At 41.9% G+C, this 20,219-nt stretch overlaps 1 protein-coding gene across 1 annotated transcript in view; it reads left to right on the top strand.

The window, feature by feature from the left end:
• Window positions 1-20,219, top strand: part of kcnh5b (potassium voltage-gated channel, subfamily H (eag-related), member 5b) — a 242,179-nt gene that overhangs the window by 22,728 nt on the left and 199,232 nt on the right. Inside the window, exons 4-5 of the mRNA XM_028565179.1 lie at window positions 1,289-1,417; window positions 17,910-18,022. Coding sequence (XP_028420980.1) covers window positions 1,289-1,417; window positions 17,910-18,022 — 242 coding nt within the window. The remainder of the gene's footprint in view (window positions 1-1,288; window positions 1,418-17,909; window positions 18,023-20,219) is intronic.

Below are 20,219 nucleotides of genomic sequence, written 5' to 3'. Positions count from 1 at the left end.
GAGTGTTTTACCACCTGCTTGTTCCAAATTTATGTTTCATAAAAACTAATGAAATGAAAAAAAAATATGTCTTTGTAAACTGAGTTTTTTCACTGTTGGTCAGACGAAACAAGACATTTAAAGACACCATCTTGGGCTCTGGGGAATTGTGATGGGCAGTCTTCACCGTTTTCTCACACTATACGTAGACTAAACAAAGCTGTAATAGATGAATGTAGTGGAGTAACTAAAGTAACTAGTAACTAAAGCAGAATGTAGTGGAGTAACTAAAGTAACTAGTAACTAAAGCTGGAACAGATGAATGTAGTGGAGTAACTAAAGTAACTAGTAACTAAAGCTGGAACAGATGAATGTAGTGGAGTAACTAAAGTAACTAGTAACTAAAGCTGGAACAGATGAATGTAGCGGAGTAACTAAAGTAACTAGTAACTAAAGCTGGAACAGATGAATGTAGTAACTAAAGTAACTAGTAACTAAAGTTGTAACAGATGAATGTAGTAACTAAAGTAACTAGTAACTAAGGTTGTAACAGATGAATGTAGTGGAGTAACTAAAGTAACTAGTAACTAAAGCTGTAACAGATGAATGTAGCGGAGTAACTAAAGTAACTAGTAACTAAAGCTGGAATAGATGAATGTAGCGGAGTAACTAAAGTAACTAGTAACTAAAGCTGGAACAGATGAATGTAGTGGAGTAACTAAAGTAACTAGTAACTAAAGCTGGAACAGATGAATGTAGTGGAGTAACTTAAGTAACTAGTAACTAAAGCTGGAACAGATGAATGTAGCGGAGTAACTAAAGTAACTAGTAACTAAAGCTGGAACAGATGAATGTAGTGGAGTAACTAAAGTAACTAGTAACTAAAGCTGGAACAGATGAATGTAGTGGAGTAACTAAAGTAACTAGTAACTAAAGCTGGAACAGATGAATGTAGTGGAGTAAAAAGTCCAATATTTCTCTCTGAAATGTAGCGGAGTAGAAGTAGAAAGTGGCATGAAGAGAAAAGACTCAAGTAAAGAACAAGTACCTCAACATCTGTGCCTTGGCACTTAGCACTGTGAGGCCACCATGCTGCATGCTCTGCTAATTAACAAAGTGAATTAGCTTTGTAGCAACTCATTTGGCAATGGCTTGAATGTAACGGACGTTCATTAATATCAAAAAGTTATGCACTAAAGCTTTAAGTACGGTACTTAAGTAAATGTACTTAGTTACATTACACTACTGAAAACAACATATGCATGCCCTATTAGGCGGACACAGCTAAGATTTCCTAATGTCTCTGCAGGAAGTCCAGTGTGGTTCTACATGCAAGTGGCTCCCATCAGGAACGAGAACGACAAGGTGGTTCTGTTCCTCTGCACTTTTAAGGACATCACTCTCTTCAAGCAGCCTATCGAAGACGAAACCACTAAAGGTGAGTGTTTCGCAGCAGCAGGCACATGCTTTTACTCCAATAAGCTTCTACAAAAGCAATCTTTGCACAAACAACAAAGTCTCTGTGTTTTTGAAGATTATTTTTGGGGGGATTTTATTATTAGATAATTCACAGTAGAAAAGGATAGAGCCGTGCAGGATGATGTGCAACCAGAAGTCTTTGATGGATTTTGAAAAGATGATGTTCCAGTACATGATGTGCAGCTGAGTGTACCGAGCCACCGGAGAAGATGATTTCCATGGTGTCTCTGTTTTATTAGATAGCACATAGTTCAGTGTGAGAGGAGAGAGGGAGCTGCATGGGGGGAGGGAGGGAGGGGGTTGACATCTGACTACATTTCTGAGTGGGAATCAAATGAGTACATGGCTGGATGCCTCAGCATGTAATGTAATGCCAGTTGGGACATAAAATAGTTTCTTCATCCTCCTCCTCCAACCTCTTGTTCTTCCTCTCGTCATCTCCCCCCTTTCATGTCTATCCACTCTCACTCTGAAATAAAGGGAAAAAAAGCTCCAAAAAATAATCTAGTAGTAGTGTTGTATTGGGCGTTAAAGAGCGTATTGTAAATGGTAAAGTGATAGTTAGTTAAACTTCAGTTAATAGTTATTTTACTGTTAACTAACAATGAAATTATGATTTATAATGCTCTAATTAATGTTATTTTGTCATTAGTTTAGTGTCTTATGTATTTAGATGATATGGATAGAGTTAATACTTGTCATTGGTTAATAGTTGTTTTGTAAACAATCTATACACATTTGGATGGCAATTATAAAGTTGCAACTAATGCTTAGAATAATTAATAATTTAATAAGTGCTTTATATAGCATCAAGTAAAATGAATTTGGCCCTATTGAATCTTTTGATTATTGACACTGATAACATCTAAATACTATTTAAAGATGCTTTACAAAGTCTTAATTAACCATTAACAAGGTATTATATTCATTGGATTGGAACAACCATCCACATAATGTTTATTGACGGTTTATAAACAATTTGTTAATCCTTAACAGGATCTTAATAGAATATATAAACGTCATGATGTGAGTAACACTAAACAGATAACGTGAAATAAATTTATAGCATGACTAAGAATTGGTCAACATTAATTATAATTTAGTTGTTAGTAAACAGTAAAATGATTTCTAACTTATTTCTAATAACTATTAATTTACCATTTATTAGGGATGTTTATTATAACGTGTTACAGAGCTTCCTCTTATCTCCTTTTCTTTTTCTGTCTTCTCCTCCCCCTCCTTTCAGCTGTACTTGCTAACACGCTAAACTAAAATGGTCGACATCCTAACCATTATCCCAACATTATACCTACTTACTCCAGTACTGTATACTTCAGTCCAAATGTTGAGGTACTTGTACTTTTACTTGAGTCTTTTCTCTTCATACCACTTTCTACTTCTACTCCGCTACATTTCAGAGAGAAATATTGGACTTTTTACTCCACTACATTCATCTGTTCCAGCTTTAGTTACTAGTTACTTTAGTTAGTCCACTACATTCATCTGTTACAGCTTTAGTTACTAGTTACTTTAGTTACTCCACTACATTCATCTGTTCCAGCTTTAGTTACTAGTTACTTTAGTTAGTCCACTACATTCATCTGTTACAGCTTTAGTTACTAGTTACTTTAGTTACTCCACTACATTCATCTGTTACAGCTTTAGTTACTAGTTACTTTAGTTACTCCACTACATTCATCTGTTCCAGCTTTAGTTACTAGTTACTTTAGTTAGTCCACTACATTCATCTGTTACAGCTTTAGTTGCTAGTTACTTTAGTTACTCCGCTACATTCATCTGTTACAGCTTTAGTTACTAGTTACTTTAGTTACTCCACTACATTCATCTGTTACAGCTTTAGTTACTAGTTACTTTAGTTACTCCGCTACATTCATCTGTTACAGCTTTAGTTACTAGTTACTTTAGTTACTCCACTACATTCATCTGTTACAGCTTTAGTTACTAGTTACTTTAGTTACTCCACTACATTCATCTGTTACAGCTTTAGTTACTAGTTACTTTACATATTAAGATTTCTGCACACAAAACACGTGTAGTTTATAAAATACAATGTTTTATTATAAATTCAACTACCGACAATATAACGGCTACAAGTCACGCTGAGATGATGAGACCATTAAATAACAACTGGTTGGATCCTTTCCACTTTCTCCAATGGGAGGATTTTCCTGCATTGAGTACTTTTACTTATATACTGTACTTTAAGTAAATTTTTCTGATAATACTGAAATACTTTTACTTAAGTAACATTTTCAATGCAGGACTCTACTAACGGTGTACTTTTACAGTATGGTATTAGTACTTTTACTTAAGTAAAGTATATGAATACTTATTCCATCACCGATACCTACCTACATCAAGATGTTGTTATTGTGAGTGTGTTAGCATGCTGCTGTTAGCATTTAGCTCAAAGCACCACTGTGTAGTGCTGCTGTGTGTATATATATATATATATATATATATATATATATATATGTATGTATGTATGTATGTATGTATATATATATATATATATATATATATATATATATATATATATATATATATATATATGTATGTATATATGTTGGGTATTTATATGTATAAATGCTGTGACATATCACTAAAGCCACTCAGATATGTTTTGTGTTAGTTGGAAGAAAATATCAGCAGAAAACTGCACTTTAAAATGTAACTGTCATTCTTTTTTAGTGGTTTTTCTGGTTGGTAATCTTTTTTTTATTTGTCACTGTCCTCCTTCTCTTTCATCTTCTCTTCTGTTAATCGTCCTCCTATCCCTCCTTCCTAAACCTCTTTTCCTCTTCCTCCACCTCATTGTACTCCCTTCACCTTTTCCTCACCCTCTTCCTCCAACCCCCCCCCCCTTCTTCCCCTTCTTTCTCTCCCACTCAAAAGTCTCGAAATTTTTTGTGCTCGGTTCAAATCTTTTCTACCTCCCTCTGAATTTCATCCCGAGCTGCGGCTGGATGAAAAAAGAGCGAGGCGAGTCTTGTCTCCCTGCAATGCGGGACCGTGTCGGGCTGTCGGGTTGAGTTGGAGGAGGTTGGGACGCTGTCAGGGATCACGGGAGATGTGGGTGACGGTGTCCTCCTCCTGTGCCCTGACTGATGCACAGTGTCAGCTTCCTGCCTGGGGAGTTGCTCTCGGCGCCACTGAGCGGGTTTGGTTGCCCTTTGACAGGCATCCCTCACCCTTCACCCTCCCTTCCCCTCCCCCCCTTTTAATGTACACACACACACACACGCACACAGACACGTGTAAACACGTGTGCACACGTGTTTACTTCCTCCCCCCTGCTGCAGAGACCTGCTCAGAGTGGTCGTGTGACTTGTTTATTCATTATGTGTGCTCGGCGACACATGAGTAACATGGGTTGAACATGCAATTAGAGCTTGAGTGGAACTCATATTGTCACATCAGTGCGTCGCCGTCTTTGCCAGTTAGCTGCTGCTTCGGCTGATGATGTGACAAACTTCAGATTCAGTTTTCTAATCATCCGTGTTTGGAACAAAAACCACCAGAGGTCTGCCAGTTGAGAGCCCCCGTTCAGTCAGACTAACTAGAGTACAAAAGCCACTCAATGAAATGAAAATGTCTCACAGATTCACCCATATGTAGGAACAGAGCAGTTTATGGTCAAATATTGGTGAGGGCTGTTTCAGTTCCCAGTGTGGCTTCGGATTCATTTCTTGTGAGAGTCTCAGACATTTTTAAACTAAATAATGTTGAAAATGAAAGGCTTCAGCACTAATAAATGTTGGTTTTTATATAGCCAGTAACGAAGGGACCTCTTAAAACAAAATCACGTCTGTAACAAAGCTGCCCTTTTCCGTTGGAGGTTTGACTGACGTGCTGCCAGCCAGACTGAAGCCACTGCAGCGTATTTCAGTACAGTACCCTCGTTGGAGGCCACAGAGAGGATGCAGCGTTGGCCTGCTGTGTCACAGAGCGGCGAGCTGCTGCAGTTTAACCCGCCTGCTGATTAGAGGGATGGGAGAGGCCGTTGGTGAGGAAAGGGAGATTCGCTGCTGCAAGCGTTGCCAGTTGAGTCGGCTCGTGCTGCTGACCAAAACTTTGTTCTCCGCTTCATCTCCGGCTGCTCCTGCGGCTCGGCACGTCACAACACGTCAGCATCAGCTGAGCGGGAGAGGGATCTGCTAAAGATGTCCATCCTCAGCTTAAAAATAGCCAAGTCGATTTTAAATGTATTATCTGCACCCTGTCACCCTGCGTGTTCAAGCCCCCGTTTTACCTAAAATGACCCCATCAATTTACTATTCTTTATGTGCACTGTATTCAGTGTTGTAAGACCTTTGGCCGTCATCTTTCCCCAGTTCCCAGATTTCACAGGTGCCCAGGTGTGAACATTTTAGGTTGAATCTTTGCTGCGTGCATGGCCCCTGGTTGTGGTTATTGCGTGCATGTCCTGTGGCAGCAGAGCAGGCACAGTAACTAAAGTCAGCATCGTCAGTGTAGAAAAGCAGAAAGAAAAGAAATGGGGGCAGAGCTAATCATGTGGCAGAAGCAGAACTGTTGTGTTGCTGTATTTCTTTTCTTGCAGAGCAGCAGTGTTCACTGTTTGCTCTGTCAGCACCTGTAAAACCTCCACAGGCAGTTCCGAATGATCCGAATCTGAGTACTGAGGCGAGAACACCGGCGCCTCACGCATCCATCCGAAACATTCTAGCTGATGATATCTATGATTTCTCTTGGTACAGTTGTAGTTGGGCATAATAACGACCTTAAAATGACTGGAAGGTGGACATTTACACTATTGGTATTTACACTATGGAAGTATTGAACCTGGCTTTTTAGGACATTGTATTCAAGAAGGTGACTGTATCTTTCAAAAAATGTCATTTGAGAATCTCAAAGGAAACTGGTTTAGATTGACACCAAATGAAAATGATATTGCTATTTATTGGACTATTTATAGTATCAATTCATAACAAGAGTTATTTCAAGACACTTTACAGATAGAGTAGGTCTAGACCACACTCTATAATTTACAAAGACCCAACAATTCCAGTAATTCCCCCCAAGAGCAAGCATTTAGTGCAACAGTGGTGAGGAAAACTCCCTTTTAGGGAGAAACCTGGGACAGACCCAGGCTCTTGGTAGGCGGTGTCTGACGGTGCCGGTTGGGGGGGGTGATGAACAGTGGCAATAATAGTCACAATAAAGATAATGGAACAATGACCAGAAATAGTAGTTGTTGTAGTTCATGGAGTAGCAGGGCACTGCAGGGTGTTACAGGACGTAGCAGGGCACAGCAGGGTGTAGCAGGGCATAGCAGGACACAGCAGGACGTAGCAGGGCATAGCAGGACACAGCAGGACGTAGCAGGGCGTAGTAGGACGTAGTAGGACGCAGCAGGGCGTAGTAGGACGCAGCAGGGCGTAGCAGAGCACAGCAGGATGTAGCAGGGCGTTGTAGGACACAGCAGGACGTAGCAGGGCGTAGTAGGATGCAGCAGGACGTAGCAGGGCGTAGTAGGACGCAGCAGGGCGTAGCAGGGCACAGCAGGGCATAGTAGGACACAGCAGGACGTAGCAGAGCACAGCAGGGTGTAGCAGGGCACAGCAGGGTGTAGCAGGGCATAGTAGGACACAGCAGGACGTAGCAGAGCACAGCAGGACTTAGCAGGGCGTAGTAGGACACAGCAGGGCATAGCAGGGCACAGCAGGGTGTAGCAGGGCATAGTAGGACACAGCAGGACGTAGCAGAGCACAGCAGGACGTAGCAGGGCGTAGTAGGACACAGCAGGACGTAGCAGGGCGTAGTAGGATGCAGCAGGACGTAGCAGGGCACTGCAGGACGTAGCAGGGCATAGTAGGACACAGCAGGACGTAGCAGGGCACTGCAGGACGTAGCAGGGCATAGTAGGACACAGCAGGACGTAGCAGAGCACTGCAGGGCGTAGCAGAGCACTGCAGGACGTAGCAGGGTATAGCAGGGCGACACAGGACGTAGCAGGGCACTGCAGGGCGTAACAGGGCACTGCAGGGCGTAGCAGGGCATAGTAGGACACAGCAGGACGTAGCAGAGCACTGCAGGACGTAGCAGGGCATAGCAGGGCACTGCAGGACGTAGCAGGGCGTAGCAGGGCACTGCAGGGCGTAGCAGGGCGTAGCAGGACGTAACAGGGCACTGCAGGACGTAGCAGGGTGTAGCAGGACGTAGCAGGGCACTGCAGGACGTAGCAAGACGTAGCAGGGCGTAGCAGGACGTAGCAGGGCACTGCAGGGCGTAGCAGGACGTAGCAGGGCACTGCAGGACGTAGCAGGGCATAGTAGGACACAGCAGGACGTAGCAGGGCACTGCAGGACGTAGCAGGGCACTGCCGGGCGTAGCAGGGCACTGCAGGGCGTAGCAGGGCATAGTAGGACACAGCAGGACATAGCAGAGCACTGCAGGACGTAGCAGGGCATAGCAGGGCACTGCAGGACGTAGCAGGGCACTGCAGGACGTAGCAGGGCGTAGCAGGGCACTGCAGGGCGTAGCAGGGCGTAGCAGGACGTAGCAGGGCACTGCAGGACGTAGCAGGGCGTAGCAGGGCGTAGCAGGACGTAGCAGGGCGTAGCAGGACGTAGCAGGGCACTGCAGGACGTAGCAGGGCGTAGCAGGACGTAGCAGGGCACAGCAGGACGTAGCAGGGCACTGCAGGGCACTGCAGGACGTAGCAGGGGGTAGCAGGGCACTGCAGGGCGTAGCAGGACGTAGAAGGGCGTAGCAGGACGTAGCAGGATGTAGCAGGGCACTGCAGGACGTAGCAGGTGTAACCGGGCATAGCAGGGCGCACAGCAGGACCACTTTCAGCATTTGTATAAATGTTATACTGCTCCTGTTTGCTCTCTGATTGAAAATCACATGTCAAACAGGCCCCTGGCTTGCTGGATCAGGCTGCTTTGGACTAAAGCATCTTTGGCTACCTGTTTTAGAAGAGTCCCATCAAAAAGCGGCATTAGACAGCAAAGTTGCCATTATTTGGTGAATTAGTTTTTATTTTCCTTGGTCCAAACCACAAAACAGATCCATTGTTGCTCCTTTAGTTCCAGTCCATTTAGCCAGGATTTTAGAAATACTGAGGTCTGAGTTCCACCAGTACATCCCATCCACCCAAGAAGGTTTTGAATTTCCACCAACCAGAGTATTTTCTTTTTCAATCTCAACATTTCTCATTTTGTTCATTTATTGATATGTTGAATTATATTGTTGTTGATACTGTGGTTTCTTTGGCATACAAAGAGTCAAATTTATTTTGTCAAAGATATTCAGTCTAAAAAAAATCCTTATCTGCCTACTCGTCTGGCTCAACGGATGTACATTGCTGGGAAGCCTCTTGCTATCTCTGCTCTGCGATTGGTTTAAAGAAATACAAACAAGCCAGAGCGTTTTTTTTTCCTACCCCAGAATAGCTAGGCGGTGTAGCCAACCCTTAATCTATCGCTGATCTAATCTTGCGCTGTGGAGATAGGTTTGGCACCCAACATATAATGATAATAATAATAATGATAATAATAATAATAATAATAATAATAATAATAATAATTCTTCTTCTGATTATGATTATGATGATGATGATGATGCTGATGATGATGTTATGGGTGTAATTGCAGAATGTAAACTCTTCATGTCATGAAACCCCCAAATTCCCAGAAACTCCCCCTTTCCTTAAACATCCAAGCCTGATTTGTAAGAACACCCTGAATAGCACAAAGGGTACCGACACTACTAAATGTAAAAGAAAGGTGTAAGTATGGACAATTAATCAGTGCATGTGTGCTGTCTGTCTGTAGAAGGACAAACCACTCTGTAAATTCAGTGCGAGTCGTTCCTCGGTGTGGAACCACTAGTCAAAATCTCATTTTAGAATTCACTTTAGTGGTGTGTGCACCACTTCCCATCCCCTGTTATTTTTAGCCCAGGTCTTTTACGTTTTTTTTTATTTCCACTTCCATTGTTGAGAGGAACCGTAGCAGCAGCCTTGCTAACCGTGAAACAACCCCTCTTATTTACGTGTCCTGTAGTTTCCCCTCGTGCTCTATATGCAACCCTTTTGTCCTCATGTGTCAGTGTGTACAGTGGGAGCCTGTAAGCTGTCCGTATGCATTTACAAGACAAATTCCTCCATTCTACTTCATGATGAAAGTGGTTCTGGGTTTGCTTTCCGAGCCAGTGATTTATTATTTTTGAACACATACTGTATAGGCAGTATAGAAAAAGCACTCAAGACCTTTGCCTAAATAACTGGAGTAATACCATAATGGAAAAGTATGGCATTACAAGCAAAGGTCCTGCAGTCAAATATCTGCTTCAGTAAAAATTAACAAGCATTTGCAGTTGAACTGGTTATTTTTTTTCCAATTTAGCGCCCCTCCAGCTTTAAAGTGTAATTCACCTATACACGTCGTAAATATGGACAGCTGTACACATGCATTTGTTATGATTACATCACTTATGATAAAAAACTAGTCCATAATTTTGCTAACACCGGGAACACACTGCAGGCGTAAGCGTAGCGCATCAATTTTGGCGCCTATGTTTCAGCGTCTCCTCTATTTTTTTACGTGATACGTGAGCCTATGTGTCAAGCCAGGCAGGTAATCACATACAGGAAGACCACAGTGCAGCCAGATAGTTAACCAAAATAAAACATTTCAAAATAAAACAGCCAGGTTTACGGTGATTTTGGCTGTCTGGACTTCTCACAGCGAGACATGCGATCAGACATGGAGAGAGAGACACACACAAACACACACACACACACACACACACACACACACACACAGCCACATATAGGCTACAATTACCACAGTTTTCCCCACTCATCCTGTCTCTTTCTATCACGGAGAGGGAGAGCGAAGGATCACTTTGTGACAGGCGCATAGAAATACACCATCAGGCACTTATTTTTGCTACGCGACACTTAGGACTGTACTAATGGTCCAGCTTCTGTCGCGCCGCGCTCCACTCTATTCCTATGGCCCTGCAAAGCATTCCGGGAAGGCGGCGCTGCATTGGAAAAAACGCTGTGCGTCATAAAGCTGGCCGATGCCCAACTTTATGCAAATGAATTCGTTGAAAGTGACACAACTATCCAGTAGAAGTAGACGGAAATCTTTTAAACTGACTTTTGTTGATCTGAAACAAAGACAGATTCAGCAACTGCACGGACTATTTCTCTCTTCATATGTTTTCAGAAACACGTTTCGGTGAACTATTTTTGAAAAATACGAGATCGTATTCTCAGCAAGACACCATGACATTCTGTTGAAATTCTCGAGTAGTCAGACCCACGTCACACGTTTGTCCAATCAGCTGCTGGTCAGGGGCGTGGCTGTATGACATCACAACACCACGCTTCAGTCGTGTCGGACAAATGGATCTGTACCGTAACACAGCAAACATCAAGCAAGTGCAACAACACAAGACATAGCAAGAAGCTAATATTACTCACTAGTCCAACACCAAGATGGCCAGCCTGTCTGTAGCCTTTTATTTCACAAAGCTCTCACCAAGGACTAAAAGCCGGTCCGAGATTTACTCCCCGACAGCCTCTTGCATCAATCACTCTTTCCTTTTTGCTTCTGAGCTTCCTCTGTCAACTTGACAAATGACCGTTGCTTTAGCAAGAAGCACAGCTTTCTGTTCATCAGGAAACTCCGGGAATCACCGAGAGTGGAGGCAGAGCAGCCGGAGCAAACCGAAAACATTTTCTCCGTGAAATATGATCCAGTTTCACCAAAATCAGGCGCAGTGCCGTAAAGCGTTGCACACTTCTCCTGGGAGATAGTACCCGCACACCAAGTCAATACAAAATACAAAATATAATTAAAGCTGCAAGCAGCGATGAACGGGCCCTGGCCCCTCCCAGCAGGTTGGGGGTACTGGCGGACGCCGCTCCTTGCGGCCGTGCATTTGCGTGACACTCAGACACTGCAAATCATCACCAATGAAAAGGGAACTCTCTGCAGAGTTCAGTGATACCTCACACAATAGTGTACAAGAAGCGTGTCGTTAGTTATTAAAAGGGGCGTGGTCTGTGTAGATGGGCGTGGCTAGAGTATATATCACATGTAGACCTTTGCCAAGATACAACCGTTCCTGTTTAAAATTGAAAATCCTCCATGGACTTCAAGATGAGACCTATGTTCCCTCAAAATTTGGTATATTAACTTCTCATTTTTTTCAGAAGTCCAAAGCTCGTTTCACTACAGAACTTTATAGTTTTTGCCAGGTCTGACGTGTTCACATTTTTGTGAGTTATCCAGCATGCTAAGCCCCTCAAAAATGCGAGTAACATCGCGGAATAATAATCCTTACAAAAACAATAGGTTCCTTTGCACTTTGGTGCTCGGGCCCTCAGAAAAGTTACTCGGTGCAAAACGGGGGATCAGGGTGCAGAGTGAGAATGAAAGAGGCACCATTCTCCCTACTACAAGTCAGTGTAGCATCACAGATATTTTAAAGCTGTTATTTTAGGGTCAAATAGTCGCATAATGTCGTGAAGAAACTGCAGTTTTTTATTTTTATAAATGAATGTATATAAAGTAAAAAAATTTAAGCAAAAAACCCCGATCCAGGGGTTTTACAGCTGGTCAGGTACAACCGGTGGCTAATGTTGGCTAACTTTAGCGAGCTGTTCCTGTGTACTGACGTGACTGAGTCCGTTTATATGCTTCTCTAATTGTTATAGCATGGTCCAGATACATATCACAAGAGTTAACAAGGCAAGCTTGTTCCCTGCTTATGAATAATTCAAGGCTCATTACCCCAAAGGTGCCCAGCCCACATGGGCCTACATTACACTACTTACATTACACAGGCAAAATACAATAAAAAGAACGCAGCATGCAATTAAACGAAAAACTGAGCTTTAAATCAAACCTCTTAACGAAAAGCTTAATTTGAAAATCATGATAAAAAAAGGACAGTAGAATATAAAATGTATGACATTTTCGCTGTCATCCATGGTCCGGTGTGACTTTCTGTCCTCTGGGACTGAAAGCAGGATGCCCGATCGAAACCGAGCTCAAATAGACCTCTGACCTGTTGTCAACTTGCTTATTTAGTCTTTTTTTTTTTTTTTTTTCATTTACTCTAATTGCGTTTTCATAATGATGTCATTAAAGTGACCAACTCGAGACAATCTAGGGAGACTGTTACACAGACTCACTTTAAAATCCGCTCATATAAATGTTTCTGAACAGTAGAACAATTATGGAATAGTGGCGATTGCTAGAATATAGTGTAATAGTGGCACAGGTAGAGAAGACTGATGCAGTAACACCCGTAATACAACAATAGATACCTAAGATTAGTTTTTAGTAGCCACCAGAAGCTGCTGGTCAGACCAGACCAAGGCACGCTGCAGCAGCAAACTCCTCAGCTGAGGTAGTGATTTGAGCAAGGATGTGTTTCACTCCTCATGTGTAAGAGGAGTAATGTATTATCACTCTTACAATGGTTACAGTCTCGCTTTAAGTATAAAGAATGAAAAATACCCTTCAACTTCTGGCAAGATAATAATAAAGGTAATAGTCAAGCAATGTTGCAGTACTTGTGTTCTTAAATACTTGAGTAAATGTTCTTATTACTCACGGGACAGTTCTCTTCCAAATCAAAAATACATATGTGCCCTTACCTGTAGTGCTATTTATCAGTCTAGATAGTTTTGGTGTGAGTTGCCCAGTGTTGCAGATATTGGCCGTATGGGTCTGCCTTCTCTTCAATATAATGGAACTACTGTAGATGGCACTCGGCTTGTCGTGCTCAAAGCGCCAACAAAAAAAAGAAATTCAAAAAACTCAACTGCATCTCTTTCCAGAAATCATGACCCAGTTACTCAAGATAATCAACAGACCTGTCTGTGAGCCGATATATGTAGGACCAAAACTATCTAGACTGATAAATAGCACTACAGGTATGAGGACAAATATGTATTTTTGATTTTGAAGGGAACTGTCCCTTTAAGAGAAAAAAAGTTAAGTGATGGATATCTTTGCAAAAAGAGCCTTTTAAGCCAATGCTTTCAACAGTCAACTATATATATATATATATATATATATATATATAAGTTACACAAGCACTACTGCAGCAATTTTCCTCCAGGCAAAATATTGAAAAAAGCTCCATTTTGGCAGCCACCCAGGCCTATTATCTATGGTGATCCAGAGCCAATTGTAGGTATCAGCATATATCAAATCACATAAAAGAAGCTGCTCTGCAACTGAAGATGTATAATAAGTTGCACAAAAGCCACAACAACGGTTTTCCTCGAGGGTAGTCGAGGGATTGGGACTACTGAATGAACTATTCTGTTGGTATTCATCCAATGTGGGTCTCAGTACAGTGTTGTTGGCTTCTTTCACACCGCTGCACAGAGAAATGAATGGTTGAAATGAAAGGGCGGGTGTAGTGACAGCTGGAGGCCTGGGGGTTAAAAGCTCTTTCAAAGTCCACTTTTTATCTGTAATGGTCCCTTCAAAGGGTCGGGTCGATTACGTTGTGGGACTACTGTATGTAGGCTGGCTCTGTTGTGCTCCTCTTTACCCTTTCAACCATTTGATTTGATTTTTAGAGTGAAACAGTACGAGCACGCCAAAACTGTGCAGCGGTGTGCTCAGAAAATAACCGGACAGGCTGGTATTATTTAGATAGAATGTAATGGTTTAAATATGATAATCAAAGCTGGAACCAAACTTTTGGATAAAAACAGGAATGGACAAGACGAGGAACCACAAAGCATTTTTCACAAAGCTTGCTGTGCATTTCCACTGTATTTGTAATTAGCTTTAGGTATGTAGCACTTTTCAAAAACAGTATGATAAAATGCTTATCGACTACAGAGTGTAGTAATCGCTGGCATTGAGATGAAAAATAAAAAGAATGCACATAAGTGAAGGTTACAAAGAGAAATTTAAAGTTAAAGAAATAAATTACAGGAATGTTGATCAGGTTGCACAATATAAAATCTTTCCAGAGTGCAAAATTGAGACATTGAAACATAACATGTCTGTCACGATCTCTATAAGGCTTTTCAAGGCTCAAAGTTCTTTATCTGTCATGTGCGCAGCACAACAATAACAGAAGCAGTTGTTGGCAATGAAAATCTTAGGCCTCAGGCATGTCCAACAATGCTCTATAAATAACAACAACAAAAACACAAACCACACAAGTAAAAGCAAAATGTGAATCTAGGAATAAGAATGGTGCGAGTTAAGATATAAGGCTTAAATATGAACAAATGTGAATATTTTAGCAGGCGTCTTGTTCATGGGGGAATAGTATGGTGTAGACCTGCTCTATATGGAAAGTGTCAGGAAGTAACTCCTGTGTGGCGCTGCATACATGAGATTGACTCAACTTGGCTTCTCATTTCTAGTTCTGTTCAATTTTAATAGTTACAAATTAGTTGAATATTGAAAAAGATGGCCACTTTGATTGTCATGTTTGCAATTCAGAAAGACTGGCAGAGTGCTGAGCCTGTCTGCTCATCAATGATCAGTGCACGTCATTTTCCAGCCACATATGTTTTTGCTAGATTGCAGTTGAGGACTAACTGACAGCTCATGCTAGTAGATAGTCGTTAATTTGAATCCCTCAGTTATGCTTTTAATCACATGACATCATTATTTTAAGGTCATCATTTTAGTTGCATTCAGAGCTTAGAGGCAGCTTGTCCTGTCAGTCTGTGACACTGTAACTGCATCATTTCACGTGACATCTGATATTTTCAGCTTTAATTACCATACCCAACTTACCTTAAGCTTGTCAAAACTACTACAACATAATGGTAAAGTGTCCCAGTAACTGTAGTACTGTGTGGACTTTTTTGTCTGGTTTACTAGATACATATTTGCTGTTCTTTGAAGTTCCAAGTGAAATATTTGTCAGTGGTAAAGTTAAACCATTGCAAATCTTTCTTTCTTGAATGTAATCTGAAACAATATTAGTTGTATTTCTAATACTGCTGTCAATTAAACGTCACACACACTTGTTTGGGCTTGGAGCCGTCCAAAGAGTAGTAGGCTAACGTTACGTTTTGAGTGGATGGCGAGCGTGAGACGCCGAAATGGATGCCAATAAGACTTTGAATGGAAAGTTTACTTTTAAAAAGTTGCCAAATGGTTCCATTGACAAGACCAAAGGGATCTGTGTGTGTTTTGTGGTTGTGAACTGAGCTATCACAGCACGTCCAGTCTGAAATACCACCTGATGGCCGAGCACACAGCTGATGCCAATTCTCCCCCGCCCTCGTCAAAGCCAGGCGACAAAAGCACAAAGCAAGCCGATCCACTTTTCCATGTTGATAAGAGTATTAAAATGAGAAAAAATAATGGGACAAAAAGAAATCAAGGGACATTTAGAATAGATAAAAATGTGCGATTAATTGCGAGTTAACTATGACCTTAATGCGATTAATGTCAATTAAATATTTTAATTGTTTGATAGCACTAATTTCTAATAATAATTTTATCCTTTTAAATACTATTCAACAGCACTCACAGTATACACATGTACCTTTGTCCTAGTGTTTTATATTGTGGAGCCATGACCTCATAGAAAATTGCTAACTAGCATTCACATTCGTGGCTCAAACACTATACACAATGGTTTTAAGTTCAGAATGTATCTACAGACGCTAGCTTTACCTGCTAAGCTTTTCATTTAACAATAGACATATCCTAATTGTATGGTTATTGTGGTATTAATCTTACCTTGCATGGCAGCTGGATTCTCGAGACATCACGGCATCACTTTTCACACTAAAATCCGTCTTATCACGCTTCAAGTAATGCGTTTGTGTCTGAACAGCAGCAGTCCGAACCAACCAGCGTCCAGTGAGGAGCCACTGGCAACTACAGGTGTGGTTTAGGTGTGTGTGTGACGGCCGTGACTGTTCGTTCAAAACAACAATGGCGGACGTGATAGGCAGATGGTTCCTCCAATTACCTGCCGGGTATTTCTTTGAAAGTGTCTGCTCTTTTCCAAACCGTTTCCAATGACGGCTTCTCAGATGGTTCTGTGTAACAAAGCATCTGGCACGTCAGGTTAGGATGGATCCCCCGAAGGAGAATTTCTCCTTAATCTCCCGCTTCTACGCAAAGGTCAGAGCACATCGGACAGAACCCCTGCAGCTAATTGAGATTCAGTTGAGCTCAAAGACACTTTATGCAGGGTGGGTGTTTGCCATGAAACGGGCCTTGTGCTGCCTTCACATTGTCTCTGCTTTATTGTAAACATGAACTACCCGATGGGAGAAACAGTTCCTGCCAGCCCTCTAATGGCAAGTACAAGTGGAAGCAGTGGGAATATTTTGTAACTCCAGTATGTCCCCATTGGAGTCATGAACTGAAGAACTGTATCAACAGCTGAGATCTGATTGTGTTTGTGTGCAGCCAACATGCATTCTCAAAGCCACTTGTCCTCACTTTCTGTCATATTGTATTTTTAGGGGTCCAAGCCCGAGTCTGCAAGAACCGGTGGTAGCAAGAGCTACGCCGTTCGCACAGCAGGGCTGTGGAACCCTATTGTTTTTCTAAGGATTATTTTCCATCATCATCATCATCATTATTCTTCTCCGCCTAAAACTCCGACTACAGCCTTAACCGTACATGGTGGGGGGGTTGCCATTTTCAGGACTGGTCCAAAACTCCACAATCATAGATTAATAAATCACACGCGCACCAGTAGCGCTTATCAATCGATCACATTAATGGTAAACAATAGCAACATTAGCCTTCACACATTAATAAACATACTATGTTCTATCTCTGCCCAGAACACTAAGCCTTACTGTATGTAGTCCATCAGTCCGTAGGTTTCCACGAAAAAATAGAACGCAATCCGGCCGCTCGTCAACGGGCGCGGAGCAAAACTGGTCCCCAGGGCAGCGTGGACAAGCCTTTTTTTTTTTTTTTTTTCCTTTTTTTGGCTTGGACTTTCACATAGGGGTGTGAACTCACCAGGCTGGAGGTCTTGCAAGTAGGCCTGTCTTTTGTCTCAGGCTCTTTGTCCCTGAGCACATGTTGGCCACATGTGTTTCTTTGTTTAAGATCAGATTGATTCTTACTTTCCTCAGTCCCAACAGCCCCCCTCCCAAAAAAGCCCAGTCTGCTCTCATTGGTCAGTGTTTCCAGGTCTTCTCCATCTGCGCTCTTGGAGTCCCTGCGCTGTTATTGCAGCCGGGGAATGACTGTAATGGCACTTTCTACCAAAACATAGTATAGTTATGACATCACAGCCGTACAGCGATGTCCTGACGACTCGTTTCAAGGCACAGTTTCTGAATACGGGCTGCGTTCACCTCCACCTGCTTTATAATAGAGAAAGATGTGAAAATCTCACTTTTTACAATATGGGACCTAAAGCCTGACATTGTGATGAATGTGATCTAAGCTGTGTTTAATGTCTCATTCCTGCAGGATGGACCAAGTTTGCACGGCTGACTCGGGCACTCACCAACAACCGCAACACGCTGCCGAAGCTGGCACCCATAGAACATGAAGTCAGCCATAAGCAGTCCAGACTGGCCGAGGTGAGCACGAGAATACTCACACATGCAGTACACGCTTACCCCAATACCCCTCAAACTGTTTATATACAGGTATGTTAAACTGCAGGTAATAATAGTAACCAAGCACTTCCCAGTTTTCTAGCACTGGTGAAACTCAAGGTCCACTTGCTTTCAGCCACATCTCTTGGTATTCATCATTATGTCATCATCTGGCAAAACATCCATACTTAGGTCAGGGCTTGCACAGTGTAACACAGTGCAGTGTCATTTATTCCTTGGCTCACTAGTTTTCAGCATCAGCTAACAGAGCAAGCAGCCTTCATTATCCAGATGCTGTAAGCCAACAGGGCACAAGGTTTACAGAGCATTAGCTGAGATAAGCTAGCAACAATCCAACATCAGCTAACAAAGTATGAAGCATAACTTAAGCTAAGCTGATAGCAATCTGACATCAGGTAACACCATATTCAGTAAGCGGGCTATCGAGCTTGTTAATCTTTAAACATTTCTACAATGATTCCTGTCTCGCCGCTGTTCTGAAAGCTCCTGAAACTCAATATCTCATTGTACACGTTTCATTTGTCTTTCTGAAGAGGTGAGACATATTCCTGAAGTTTAATATCCATATTCTAAGATAAATACGTAAATACTACAGCGCTTGATATTCAAATTTCAACCCTTTTATTTATTTATTTTTTATTTTTTTTAGCATTCCAAAAACTGCTGCTGCCATGAAAATTTACCAGCTCGGCAGCTTTAATTATACAGTACATAATTGCAGAGGTGGAAAAAGTACTAAAATATTGTACTCAAGTAAAAGTACCAGTACTTTGATGAAATATTACTCAAGTACAAGTGACATTACCGATTTGAAAAATTACTCGAGTAAAAGTAATAAGTAGTTCATTTAAAATGTACTTTAAGTAACGGGATCTCTCCCATGTAATGAAAATAGGACAAGGGGTCAAAAATCCCAAACTATTTTGTTTTTAATTAAAGAAAAATCTATACAAATGTGTACATATGTAATAACAACATAACGCATGTCACACATGACATTTCATGCTACAATCCTCTCCAAAAAACCTGAGCTCTCCCTTTACCATTACACTGCTGATACATTTGATGTGACTGTAAATTCAAAGGCTCGTTTACATTCAAACTGGTGACAATTTCGGTTTGGTTCAACTGAGACTAATGTTCACAGCCCAGACTAGCAGCGAGCCACACCTAAGTACCCCGTATGAGCTAATTAGATGTATGTGAATTAATTTAGCCTAGTGCTAGACAAAAATTAACAATGCCACAAAACTTGTTGTTTTGCTAATTGGCAATTTGCTATTAGTCATGAAGTTATTTGAAGTAGCAATGCACAAATACTTACCAAAAGATGCTTCCGCAGATTACATGTGGAGGTATTGGATGCTGCCAGTTCAGTCACCTTTGGCAGGCACATCTGGCATTGCATGATGATACTATTGGCCCTTAAATTTAAATGAAAAACAGTCTTTCAAATGTAGCCAAGGATTTTCATTGTTTTGGGTAGCAGAATTTGATGTTTCAGCTAACATTTCTACTGAAACAGTCTCCGAACCGTCATCGCTCGCCTGATCCACCTCCATCTCCGTCTCAATCTCCTCCAGAAAGACTTGGAGCCTGGTAGGCAGCCTAGATGCTGATCATTCCTCACTGTAGTGGTTCTCCTCCAGAAAGACTTGGAGCCTGGTAGGCAGCCTAGATGCTGATCATTCCTCACTGTAGTGGTTCTCCTCCAGCCCTGGTAGGCAGCCTAGATGCTGATCATTCCTCACTGTAGTGGTTCTCCTCCAGAAAGACTTGGAGCCTGGTAGGCAGCCTAGATGCTGATCATTCCTCACTGTAGTGGTTCTCCTCCAGAAAGACTTGGAGCCTGGTAGGCAGCCTAGATGCTGATCATTCCTCACTGTAGTGGTTCTCCTCCAGAAAGACTTGGAGCCTGGTAGGCAGACTAGATGCTGATCTTTCCTCACTGTAGTGGTTCCGGGCGGTTTTTTTTCTTTCTGTTTTCGTTAGTTAAAGTTATTTTTTATTTTTTTTTACTCTGTAACAGATGGGATTTGTAATGTAGCAAAATACAATACTTCACTCAAAACGTAATCAAGTACATTTTGCAGTTTTTAAGGATCAGCCTCTTCAATGCTCTAGAAAGCTCCAAGATAGAAAAAATAACCTCCTAAAC

The sequence above is a fragment of the Perca flavescens genome, chromosome 20 (assembly GCF_004354835.1).
Source record: "Perca flavescens isolate YP-PL-M2 chromosome 20, PFLA_1.0, whole genome shotgun sequence".
NCBI classification, from domain to species: Eukaryota; Metazoa; Chordata; class Actinopteri; order Perciformes; family Percidae; genus Perca; species Perca flavescens.
This window is presented reverse-complemented; position numbering and strand designations above follow the sequence as displayed.